Source organism: Bubalus kerabau, chromosome X (genome assembly GCF_029407905.1).
Source record: "Bubalus kerabau isolate K-KA32 ecotype Philippines breed swamp buffalo chromosome X, PCC_UOA_SB_1v2, whole genome shotgun sequence".
NCBI classification, from domain to species: Eukaryota; Metazoa; Chordata; class Mammalia; order Artiodactyla; family Bovidae; genus Bubalus; species Bubalus kerabau.
In genome coordinates this window covers 104,762,012-104,775,596 of record NC_073647.1, presented here as the reverse complement: position 1 = coordinate 104,775,596, position 13,585 = coordinate 104,762,012, and the positions used below count along the sequence as shown (strand labels likewise).

The 13,585-nt window shown below is 42.5% G+C and overlaps 1 protein-coding gene across 4 annotated transcripts in view; it reads left to right on the top strand.

The window, feature by feature from the left end:
• The window catches only part of SHROOM4 (shroom family member 4), a 245,463-nt gene extending 237,368 nt beyond the window's left edge, over positions 1-8,095 (top strand). For all 4 annotated transcript variants that reach the window (XM_055565531.1, XM_055565530.1, XM_055565532.1 and 1 more), the window contains 4 exons: positions 1,117-1,266; positions 2,145-2,325; positions 5,938-6,207; positions 7,094-8,095. In XM_055565531.1, coding sequence (XP_055421506.1) covers positions 1,117-1,266; positions 2,145-2,325; positions 5,938-6,207; positions 7,094-7,363 — 871 coding nt within the window. In that variant the 3' untranslated portion in view covers positions 7,364-8,095. The remainder of the gene's footprint in view (positions 1-1,116; positions 1,267-2,144; positions 2,326-5,937; positions 6,208-7,093) is intronic.
• The last annotated feature ends 5,490 nt before the right edge of the window (positions 8,096-13,585 follow it).

Here is a 13,585-nt window from a genome sequence, read left to right as displayed (position 1 = left end):
TTTTCGTATCAAATTTTGTTATCAAAGTCAGATTATGATCTTATAGATCTCCAATAACCTTTGCCCTATTAATGGGGTGAATGAGGAAAGGAGCCTAGAACATAGTGCCTGATATGATACACTATAATATAGTACAGGGCCATGTCTGCTAGGGAACTGAGTCACATCCACTTTCAAAATTTTTCTCCAGTTTTATTGACATATAATTGATGTATAGCTGCATCCTTTAAAAAAAATAAAACTTCTGTGCTTGCTTTCAGTATTTCATAACTCTCAACTCACACACATGCCCTAAATATTTTTCTTATATAATTCTTTTAGGAATTCCCTAAGTTCATACATTCATATTCCCTCTAGAATATTCTCTCTTCTCTGCTAACATATAATCCAGCCAGAAAATTCCTTACATGCAGGGTTTTATATGACGTCAAGTTGTCCCTTTGGCAGTATAATATAGTGGCTAAAAGCACAGATTCTGGAGTTAGGTCACCTGGGTCTAAATTTTGAATTTGCCATCTACTGTCTGATGACCCCGGGAAAGTCACTTTACTTCTCAGTGCCTCATGTTCCTTATCTGTAAAATGATTGTCCTGAACATTACATTTTATATCTATATTTACACACACACACACACACACGCACACACACACACATGTCTTAGGACAGCTCCTGGGCATAGTAAGCACTATGTGAATATTAGCTAGTAGCAGTCTTTTATCCATGCTATTAGCTTAAAAAACTACACATAAAATGAATACCTAGGATGAGGAATATTGGCATGCCTAAATTTCTTTTGTATGATGAATTAGGAGACAGCATAGTGTGAATCAGTAAATAGCTGTGGAGCCTTTTACCCATTATTTTTGACCTTTATCTAAGAGCTGCAAATAGCTGCAAAAATGACTAATGAGTTTCTCCTATTTTTCCTTTCAAACTGCTAGAGGTTAGTGAAGGGGCAGTGACACAGACAGGTGGAGGGTAGCGGTGGCTGGGAGGCAGCAAGAACATAGTGGGTATGGGTCTCCCCCTTACATAAACCATAGATGGAATTATTTGCCTCTCCATTACTGAACCCTAACATTGAAGCATTTCTTCTCATTTCTTTCCTCACATCAGACCAGAAGCTTTGATGGCAGAAGAGTCCAAACCCAAACCAGCATGGAGCCAGAGCTACTTCTTTCCTGAGGAGCAGTTCTCTTTCATGGGCTGGGGCTCAGATAAGCAGCACCTCAACCCTGCAGGCTTCAGTGAACCCAAGACAACAGGGTTTGCTATTACACTTGTCAAGTCCATGGGCACTGCTTGTTCTATTCCCATTTCATTCTGCAACCATGGAAGAGGCTGGGGCCATTGGGGATATACCAGAAGTGAAGAGATGTTATCTCTTCTCAGGCCAAAGACCTGCGCCACATCAGGCAATCTCAGAAGAGCTCACAAGAGATGTTGTACACCATGACAAGTCTCTGGCAGGGGTGCTAAACCCAGCCTCCAACATGGTGACAATTGCTGAGGTCCTGGGTGACCTCTTTGCTGTGGGAGAGCTGCGGTGTGTGGGGGGGTTATTTCCAGCAGGAGTGGCACCACCAAGAAAGAAGAAATGATGAGGGTGTCCAGGAAAGCCATGGGATGCCTTTGTAAGCCAGCAGACTAGATAGACCTGGGGGTGGGCTGGCATCCAGGATGGGTAGGAGGGAGGCCAACAGTCTTAAAGGATGAATAGCTAAGGTCTCAGACATGTTCTTACCATGTAGCCCCTTCCTAGGGATCCATATATTGAGACCATGAACCAAGGAGAATCATTGATGATCAGAAACCCAGAACTTTAGGAGACTATTTTTTTCTGCATTTTAATAGGGTATTAATGATGAAACCCATTGATCTCTAAAGAAGTCTCACTAGCTGTGGAAGTCAGGGATGTAGAAATAGCCTTCTCATTTCTTCAAGTTGGCCTTAACTTGGTTTCTGGAAAGAGCCTTCATATGGCCTGTTTATGTTTGAACAGGCCCTCCTAGTCCATTATTTCCTTATTTTACAACTCCTTGGTGAACCTGGGTCCCATTGTACAAATGGAGAAATAAAGAAGCAGAAAGGTCAGCAGATTCTCAACAGAGGTACTCAAATGTTCATTTTTTTTGTTTTCACAGACAAGATTTTCAACACTTCTCACCTCCTCAGGGGGCCCCAGGGATCCCTACCTCTTACTCAGCTTATTACAATATTTCTGTGGCCAAAGCAGAGCTGTTGAACAAGTTGAAAGACCAACCTGAGATGTTAGAGATTGGCCTAGGAGAGGAGGAAATTGACCACGAACTGGCTCAAAAAAAGGTGATGTTTTTGGCATGCCTTAGAGGTTTTCAGCATTTGTTTGAGTGTGGCTAGAGGTTGACCTGCCTTCTACCTTCTCCAGAATATCTTGGTGCATTCCTATATCTTCAGAATTGAAATCAAATAGCCTCTCTGGGTTTCTCACAAATGCAGCTCCAGTCTCTTTTTGATCTAGTCAATAGCAATAATAATAATACAGTAATCATCATCATCATCATCATCACCACAGTGTTGCTCGAATCCTAAAAACAACTCTACAAGGTAGGCATTACTGTGTTCTTTTTACCATTTGGGAGGCCCAGGCTACCCAGAGTTACAGACTAAGGGTAAATCCAGGACTCGGAGTCAGTGCTCTCTGACTTTCTACTCTGAAATAAGCAAGCCTTGTTAAATAACTTGTTATCCAAGGCACATCCGAAGTTTTGCTAGTGAGCTCTAACCGGTGGCAGCAATTGATTGTATTCTCTATAACTTTCTGGAGGAGAGAACAGACTGACCAAGAAAAAAAAGGAAAAAAATTATAGGCCAGTCAACTTTAATATTTATTTGCAAGTATAATCAATTATCTCTTAAAAATACTAGAGTAGATAAATGGAGATGATGTTGTTGTTCTGAAGCCTCCCCTTTCTTCCTCTAAGTACCCCTAGCGTGGGTTTCTAATCAAATTCCTGGAATCACTTTGCCCTCCCTGCACTTACCCCTTTTATTTCATAAGCAAATAGGGTTTCCATGGCAACCTCAAAGGCCCAATTTACTACTTGGTAGACATCTGAGCTCAATGTAAATTGCTCTTCTGCCCATATTTATTATGAAGGACACAACCTGTACAAAAGCTCAAGGCCATTTGCAAGAGACCCCCACCACTTTCCAATCTGAAGCAAAGGGTCAGGGAAAGAATAGGAGGCATGGTGGAATCAAAGTTTTATTGATTCAGATGCCTGCTTCTTGGATTCCATGTTTCCTGAGCATGACAAGGCTCCTCCTGGCTTAGCCAGGATCTTTTTATTAGGAGCAAACCTAATAAATGTCTGACGAGGAGAAGCGAGAAATGATCAGAAATGGCAAAGCACAGAACAGCAGATAGTGAATTGAAGTGATTGTGGGTGGGCTAGGACAGTGTTTGTCTCTGAAGAAAATAGGTGAGGAAGGTCACCAGTCTGCAATAATCAGAACAGTCACTCAGCTCTAGCTGGTCTGTGATGACTGCACAGCTCTATCCACTACACTTTCCCTAGAGTTGAAGTTCAGGTTGCAAATCCCAGGTGCTGAGAAACAAAGGGCTGTGTCCACTTTCATCCCTCCAGGTCTATGGAACCTAAGAGCTGGGGTTAGATAGGTGATTTTCCAAGTTGATCATTTGGCCCCCAGCCTTCCTTTGTCCTTGGCATTGAGTTTTGTTTGGGAAAACAGAGGGTGTGGATATAACTGAGAGCCTCTTGGCATCTAATTGTGTTGCCTGATTCATATCATTGATCCTTAATTCCCAGTGGGTTTTGGAATTTTCCCTAAATGTCTACCTGTTACTTTTTACATTAAGATAATGGTGATCTCCTTCCTGACTTTTGACCGCTTCTGAAATATGACAACTAGCCCAGACCCAGAGAAGGCTCTCTTGTCCTTTGTCACCTTGGACATCTCTAAATAAATGACTAGAAAGGAATATGCTCTAGATAACTACAGGCCTATGGTCTGAGAGTTCCTGGCCAGGAAGAGTACACTGAAGCATATTTCCTATATACAAGACAATATTCTAAGCATGTAGCATGTATTAATTATGTTATGTATTTCATTCACATAACAACACTATGAGTTAGTAATACTGTTACTCCATCTTTTCGATGGTAAAATTGAGGCACATAGAAGTTGAGTAATTTGCTCAAGTTCACACCACTATTTTGTGTCAGAGCTGGAGTTCAAACCCATGTGGTCTGGCATCAGAGTCCTTGCCATTAACTATAATGTGATACTGACTGCAAAGGCTGGGGGCGACCTGGGACAGGTCTATTCTTGTAAGGACCTTGCAGCTAGACAGGTTGCATTAGCTCAGAGTGCCTGGTGATTGCGGTGGCAGTTGCAGTAGCAGTAGCAGTAACAGCATCAATAAATATGTATCGAGCACTTAATGTACCAGGCACAATACTAAGTATTTTACTTCTATGATCTCATCTAACCCTTACAACAAGGGAGGGTTGGGGACAGGAGACATACTTCTCCAATTTATAGATGAGAAAACAGAAGTCGTAGTAGGATTGGGTATCTTGTCCAAGGTCACGCAGTTTGGAGGAGGTGGGATTGAAAACCAGATATCTATAACTCCAAAACACCACTCTACCACACTACCTTCCCATAAGTGCAGTTCCACAACTGGTTACACCTATAGGGGAGACAAATCAGAAGACACATATAGTGCTTCCCTTGAGAAACTTAGCCAGTAGTAGGAGAGGGATCAGATGCACACACAGGAAACAAAAAGTGAACAACTTCAAATTACACTCTCAAGGGTTCTCATTTCAAAAGACTGAAGAGTGTAGAAAAGAAAAAGATAATTGAGACAGGAGTTATGGGGACAGGAGCTTCCAGTAGGGAGAGTGGGTCAGAGCTGGGCTCTAAAGAAAGAATGGGAATAGCCAAAGTAAAGGAAGAGATAAAGAGCTGGCAGAACTTCATAAGCAAATCAGGAACATAAGAGTGATTGTTGTGAACACATGAGGAGCAAATCCTCAGAGGTTCTGAGGAGTGAGATTAGAATGCTAGGGTGAGGCCAGGCTGAATAATAGTAGCAGCTGCTTTTATTGAGTACTCAGTCTGTGCTAAACCTTTGGCATGCATTATGTCAGTGAACCCTTATTACAATTCAGTGAAATAGGTACTGCAGTTACCCCCATACTACAGATAAAATAAAACTCCATAAAGAAATTCACCTAAGGACTTCCCTGGCACCCCAGTGGTTAGGACTCCATGCTTCTATTTCAGGGGGCACGAGTTTGATTCTTGGTCAAGGAACTAAGATCCTGCATGCTGTGTGGTATAGCCAAAAGAGAGAGAGAGAGAGAGAAAGGAAGGAAGAAAGAAATGCACCTAAGGTCACATAGCTAGGAAGTGGCAGAGCTAGCAGTCAAACTTAGTCATTGTGACTCCAGAACTCCAGTCTTAACCAAAAGGCCTCAGAAGTCAAGCTGAGTGGGGGAAGATCTAGCACAGTGCCATCAACATCAGAGGTACTAAAACGGAGTGAAGGAGAATTAAGGAAGCACAGGGAAATACCTGATGGCAGTGCTTTTCCAACCTATGCTCTCACAGACATTGCTTTCTATATTTAACAAACAGCAAGTATTTAGTGAATTACATTTGGCAAATGAGAATTAGCCGGTGGGTACCACTCTTCTAACACCAAGAAGTTTGGTGGTGACACAGATTCCTAGCAGACCTGAAGGGATGGGGGAAAAGTCACCCATCCAGAAAACTGAAATTGCTCATGACTCTCAGGTTTCCTTTGTTTCCAATGACGAGGGTAGAGCCCACCATCTGTGACTTGAATCTCAAAACAGATGTTCCAGGCACAGATCTGTTTCTGTCGGTCCCCATTCTCATCCTTTGCTTTATTTCTCCTAGGTACAGCTTATTGAAAGCATTGGCAGAAAACTTTCTGTCCTGCGGGAGGCCCAGCGAGGACTGCTGGAAGACATCGCTGCCAATTCTGCCCTTGGGGAGGAGGTGGAGGCCAACCTAAAAGCCCTCTGCAAATCCAATGAGTTTGAAAAATACCGTTTATTTATCGGGGACCTGGACAAAGTAGTCAACCTGTTGCTGTCACTCTCTGGTCGGCTGGCACGGGTGGAGAATGCTCTCAACAGCATCGATTCAGAGGCCAACCAGGAGAAGGTAGGGTTGAGGTGTCCAGGGTCTGGATGAAAGGAAGTGCCATCTGCTTCTTCCCAGGACTTCTCCTTTCAGGTTTGGCTAGTCTGGGAGGCAGTAAACCATAGTGTGAAGAATATAGGCACTGGCTTTTAAGTGGAAATTCTGGCTTTAGCACTAATTAACTGTGTGATTGTGGGCAAAGTCACTAACCTCATCCTGTCCCCATCTCTTCAAAAGTGGGATGACCCTACTACCTATCTCATGAGGTTGTGAGACTTGAATTAGGTAATCTATGTTAATAATTTAAAACAGAGCCTAGAACATGGTAAATACTGAATCAGTGCTAGCTGCCAGTGATAGTAATAATAGTATCAAGTAGTTGAGATTAGGAGGCTGTCTGTTTCATAGGTTGGAGCATTCTATATACATTCTTAAACCCAAACTGCATTACCTCTTCCTGTCCAAGTGGTCTTTAGATACAAATTTGAATCCACAGTAAAAGGCACATATGCTTTTGCATACACACATGGATACATCCTCTCACACTCACAAACTATTTTGAAAACCATCATCACAGTGATGGTTTTTCACCAGATGGAACATGTGCCAGCTGGCTTTGTCAGAGCCTTCCTCCACCCCAACCCCAGTGGTGGTCCACAGAGTAAAAACAGTTTAGGGATGGAAAACAGTGATCACACATCCCCCTGTCCAGGATTGCTGTTGTGTTTATCCTCCCCTTGCTACAGAAAGGAAAGTCTTTTGCATGAAGGTGGCCTTCAGGGTAGGAAATCTAGACCTGATGACTGAGCAGAGGGGCTAGTGGGTTTGTGGGAGCATCCTTGGTAGAGTACTGCATTGATGAGATAACTGGATTGGGATGGCCCTTATTGGTCTTCTGCTTCCCCAGTTGGTGCTGATAGAGAAGAAGCAGCAGCTGACAGGGCAGTTGGCAGACGCCAAGGAGCTGAAGGAGCATGTGGACCGTCGGGAGAAGTTGGTGTTTGGCATGGTCTCCCGTTACCTGCCTCAGGACCAGCTCCAAGATTACCAGCACTTTGTGAAGATGAAATCTGCTCTCATCATTGAACAGCGAGAGCTGGAAGAGAAGATCAAGCTCGGGGAAGAACAGCTCAAATGTCTCAGGGAGAGCCTGCTCCTGGGGCCCAGTAATTTCTAATTTCTACCAGCAGACTGCCTACACCATCCCTGCCCCACCACAGTGGGAAGTGCTTTCAGTCCTTGTTAGCAGTTTATTAGCAAAGTAGATAGCAGTTAGTTAGCAGTTTGTTCCATATTCTCTCACTGTCCCTTAACCTAGTGGTGTTCCCAACCAGCTAAGAAGTCCTGGGGAGGCCCCAAGCTTCTACCTGAGAGAGAGCAGAAGCAAGAAGTAGGAGCTGAAGCAAAGTGTGATCATACAACCACACTCTCCTTCTCAGGTTGCACGGCCAAGTACTCACCCCACAACAGAACCAACAAAGTGCCTTCCTTCTTCTTTGTACTAGGATACCAGGAGCATCCTGCACTCACCACCAACCCAGACTTTGAAGTCTCAGAGAGCAGTTGCCCATGCAGCTCCACTCTGTCCCAAGGCTTGTGGCCCAGACATTTCCCAGGGAGATCTGACTGTCTTGAGGACTTTACCTACCACCAGCTTTAGAGTCTCACTGCAGCTTTGCAGCAGGAAGCACAGACGGATAGATGACATTTAACAGAACGTGAGCAAAAGTTGAGAATCCCCAGGTACCCTGCTAGAAGGAGCTATGCTTAAACAAGCTGGCTCTACTCCCACCTTCCACAGCATCTAACTGAGGGGCAGGAGGCCTATTTTTAGCCCCGGCTAGTGTGGCCCTCCCCTTGTACTAAGGCTTTGACTTACCACTTGAGGTTTCATCTTGCCTTTACATTACTAGGGGTTCCAAGTGCCTATCCTAAAGGCATCACACTATGGGGAATAGCTCTACTAAAGCTGACTTCTCGATACATGTTTTATTATTGGGGGAGAGGGGATTGTTATATTTTAAATGGCCTTTGGATTTTATTTATTTTTATGTCTTTATTATTTTTTTCTTTTTTAAACTAATAAGGTAAGAGGGGAGTTGGAGAGGGGGAAGTTAGCTGAGAAAGAAAGTATTTTCTGCAGATCAGCCTTAATCCACCATCGCTAGGTAAGTGCACACCAAGGCCTTGAATTCTTCCCACCATAGCTGACAAGAGTCTGAGGGAGGAGTTCTCACTTCCAACTCAGAGCTATGGCCTGGCCCTATATTTCCCTTGAAGTCTGGATGACCATGAGCTTAGAGTTCCCCAATAGGCTTCAATTTTTTCTTGCTTACTTTTTCTTGAAACCAAAGAAAGGGACAAAGGTCCACTCATTTCTCTGCCATTTCCAAGCTGAGGAAGGCATAGAGGTGAGCTCAGGAAGAGCTCCTCTATCTATTGTTTTCTTAGTCTGTGGCCTGGCTCAAGGAAGCGAAATTCATTGATAGCTGGAAGCTCCAGCCAGGGCCAGCCCCTCAGAACAAGTTATAATCCAGGATCTTAGGCACACAAATAATGAATGCTGCTCCTATGGTGAAGGTCCTATCACCAGTAGCCAGTTTCTATCCTGGAAAAGCCCCCAGGTGAGTGATGGCAGGAAAGGAATTGTGGCCAAACTCTGCCCTGTTACCCAGCTCAGTTACCTGTTCCTTGTTAACTGGGGCCCATGCTTGATATTGTACAATGCTGCTCAGACAGCCCAGGCGTCACTTCTAGTCACTGCTGAGTTCCTCCGGGTCCTTGGAGGTTAACTGTAGCAGCAGAGGTGCCTCATTCAACCAAAGAATTTGCCAAGGAACTCTGCTGCTGCTACAAATACTGGTTGCTAGCTTCTGTTTCCTCTTCATTGTATTTGGAAACAATGGAAGAATCCTTGCCAGCAGGGTGTCCTGGGGGAGCCGGGGACCTGAAGTACACTGTTGCTGTCAGAACCACTGTTAAAATATCAACCTGCCATTCTCCCATCAAGTGGAGGATTATACTTTATTCAGGATGGCTGATGGCTTATGAAAAGGCTAGGTTTATCTAAGCCAAGGTTGAGGAATATGGAGGAGTACTTTGAGTAGAAGCTGTGATTGCCATCTTTTTTCTTTTTAACAGGCTCTTAGACAAAGAGTGAGCAGGCTGAGACATCCTGCAACTGGGGCAATGAGGCCATTGTATCCCATCTTTCTAAGATTTTTTTTTTTTTTTTTTTTAGCCAGAACAACTTTTTGGGAATAGAGCCCAGGGAAGAGAGTGGCCACTTACATGGACACCATGACATGGTCTGGGCTTTTGTAGTCAGCATTAGAATGCTGTGTGCTGTGCCTAGTTGTGTCTGACTCTTTGTGACCCCATGGACTGTAGCCCACCACGCTCCTCTGTCCCTGGGATTTCCCAGGCAAGAATACTGGAGTAGGTTGCCATTTCCTTCTCCACAGCATTAGAATGATTGTACCTTAAATGGACCTTAAGCATATCAGACTAAAGTGGAGTTGGAGAAGACTCTTGAGAGTCCCTTGGACTTCAAGGAGATACAACCAGTCCATCCTAAAGGAAATCAGTCCCGAATATTCATTGGAAGGGCTGATGCTGAAGCTGAAACTCCAACACTTTGGCCACCTGATGTGAAGAACTAACTCATTGGAAAAGACCCTGATGCTGGGAAAGATTGAAGGCAGGAGGAGAAGGGGACGACAGAGGATGAGATGGTTGGATGGCATCACTGACTCAATGGACATGAGTTTGAGTAAACTCTGGGAGTTGGTGATAGACAGGGAGGCCTGGCATGCTGCAGTCCATGGGTTGCAGAGTCAGACACAACTGAGCGACTGAACTGAACTGAAAAAATACCATTGACTCTGGTTGTTTGTGTCCCTTATCCCACCTCCAGTTATTCTAAAATTGGAATCAGAGCACAAGAATGCTTTCTTCACACAGAGAATCAATTTCCAAAGCACTTAATAAAAGAATCCCCAAACTGTATTGAGCAGTGAAGCTTGGCAGACAAAGGTGAACTATCAGACAGGCACAGATGCCCCACACTGCTGATGTGGCAGGCTCATTGTGGTGATAGCACTATAAAGTTGCCAGTATTTCTTGAGATGCAGTGTCTCTTGCCTGTTCTCATTTCTTGGACTCAGGCCTCCACCTGCCAGGAAGTAGCAGTTTGGAAGGCAGGCTGAGGAACTTCTCTAAAGACAGAGTTATTGGTCTTGACTTCTGCCTTCTCCTTTCAAATACCCATACGGGCCACAGTGGATAATGGGTAAGTACAGTGGTTGAAATGTAGAGAGAAATCAATGTAAAGGGCTCTGGGTAATTGAGTCTCCTTGAGTCCTACCAGCTGCAAACTCAGCCAGGGAAGAGCAGTAAATACTCAAGGGGAACCCAAGAGAAAGGACAGAGACACTGAAAATAAAACCCCAGAAAGGGAGAGAAAGAGACTGGAAGCCGAGGAACAGAGAGAGCGAAAAGATGAAAAGCCACTTTCAAGGGCCAGATTCAGGTTCTGTTCTCCATTTCACCTGATGTGTCCCAAAGCTGCCAAGGGGCACCAGAGCCTCAGCCTTAACCCCACTCTCCCTAAAGGTGCTCTTCTGCCAGTAGCAGGCCCCAAATGGAGGAAGCTAGGCGCATTTTTGGACTACTTCCTCCTGTCTGGGGTTTGGTGTCTCCCACCATTTTTGCCAAAGGAGTTGTCTATGCCGGTAATATTTCTGTAACAGCATATTATATTCTTTGCAGATTAGTAGGTCTTTAGAGGGGGGTGGGGCAGGGGCAATTTCTGTAGAAAAAGAGCAAGTGTTTGTTGTACAACTGTTGGGGGGGGCATCTATCCCATGTGAAGCTATTATTTTTCTGAATCTTATTGTTTCTGCATTTGTGTCCTCCACCAGTCCCTTCTTGGCTGACATTGATAATGCCTGCCAGATTGTCATCAAGGGTCATGCTTCAATAAAAGGTGCTAAGGACAAAAAAAAAATAATTCTCATGTGTTTTGACTAAGGTGATGGAAATTCCCTAGTATTCTGCTGAAAAGTGTTGGAAAGGAATTTGGTCACCTATCCATAGTCCTTCATAGATAACCATATGATCAGAGCCTTACCCAGAGTCCTAAACCCTTACCCTGGCCCCTCAGGGATAGCACTGATACTTCACCATCTGTTATCCCCAGTACAATAATTGAAAATTCATAAAGAGTCAACAATAGGCATGATCTCAAGTGTAGACTGCAGCAGTATACAGAGTCCAGTTCTGGAGTCAATCCTGATCAGAGGTGAACCAATTTGTAGACCTCCTCCAATCCTGAATTCTGTCTACTAGTATCATCTGACTTCTACCTGATAATTTGGTCTCATACCTTTACTCTTAGTTGCTGATCAGTTCTCCAAGATAACCTCAAAATTCAGACCCAAATGCACTCCAGGCAGGTCCTGTGACCCTGAAAAGCTTACTTGCACCCCCTCCCATCCGTATATTATTCATATCCCAACTGATCTCAGCAGTGGAGTGGAAAGAGCCCGGTTTGGGCATTAGAATGAACTGTGTTCTATTCCTGATTTTGCCACTTCTATGAATCTGGCTTATTTGCTCAGCTTCTGAGTTCATTTTCTTATCTATAAAATGGAAACTGTAATATGTATCTTACAGGACTGCTGTGACTTAAAAATAAGAAATGATAGCCACCAGCTTTCTATTGAGAGGTTGTTAGAAAGGCAGGATCCCAGTTTGCATTCAAAACCCACTGACAATAGTCTACATTTTAACTAGACTCCCAGGAGATTCATGTGCATATTAAAAGATGAGAAGCACTGACTTATCACAAACAGGCTCAGTAAATAGTAACTATCATTCTAGTCATTATTTATTCAACGCATTATTTTCTAATCCAGACATATCCTTGCTTTTCTCATACTTCTCACAACTACCTGCCTATATGAATTGAGCAAGGTTGCAGCATACAAGATTGATATATAAAATCACTTCTGTTTCTGTACACTAGCAATGAACAATCTGAAAACAATTCTATTAATAGTTGCATCAAAAAGAATAAAATACTTAATACATTTAACAAAAGTATAAGAATTTTATACTGAAAGCTAAGAACATTGTTGACAGACATTTTAAAAATCTAAATAAATATAAATATAAAAATATAAACCCTATGTTTATGGATTGGAAGACAATATTATTTATATCACAGTACCACTCATATTGACCTAGAGATTTAGTGCAAGCATTGTATTGAATGCTTTTGAGAATCCTTTTGAGAATCCTAGCTGGCTTCTTTGCATAAATGGAAAAGTCAAACCTAAAATTCATTCAGAATTGCAAGAGACCCAGAATAGTCAAGACAGTCTTTAAAAATAACAAAGCTGGAGGACTCACGCTTCTCAATTTCAAAATCAAATCTCACCACAGAGCTACAGTAATCAAGATAGTATGATATATGCACAAAGATAGACATATAAAGAAATAGAATAATATTGAGAGTATAGAAATAAATCCTCATATAGATGATCAGTTAATTTTCAATAGTGGTGCCAAGACAATAGAATGGAGAAAGAATAGTCAAGAATAGTCAACAGATGATGCAGGGACAACTAGATATCCACATGGACAAGAATGAAGTTGAATCTCTTCCTTACACCATACAGCAAAATTAACTTGAAATGGATTATAAAACTCAATGTATTAAAACTAAAAAATTCTTAGAAGAAAACATAGAAGTAAATCTTCCTGGCTTTGGGTTAGGCAATGATTACTTAGGTAAAACCCCAAAAGCACAAGTGACAAAAATATCAATAAGTTGGAGTATATAAAAATTTAAAACATTTTTGCTGCAAACAATACCATCAAGAAAGTGTGAAGACAGTCCACATAACTGAAAAAGTATATAATATTGGGCTTTTATTCAGAACATGTAAAGAACTCTTATGACTCAAAAATAACCAATTAAAAATGGGCAGACTTGTTTTTTTATCAAAATAGACATTCCTCCGAAGAATATATGTAAATGATCAGTAAGCACATAGGAAAATTCTCAAAACTAAGGAACTATAAATCGAAACCACAATGATATACCAATTCATACCTAGTATGATGACTATAATAAAGTCTAACAAGTATTAGTGAGGATATGAAGAAATTGAAACCCATACATTGCTTTTGGGTAAAATGTAAAGTGCTGTGGCCATGCTGGAAAGTAATTTGCCAGTTTCTTTTAATGTTAAACATAGAGTTTCCATATGACATAGCAATACCACTCTTCGGCATACACCCAAGAGAATTGAAAACAGGCATTCAAACAAAAATATGTACATAGATCTTCAAAGCAGCATTATTCATAACAGCCAAAATGTAGAAACAACCT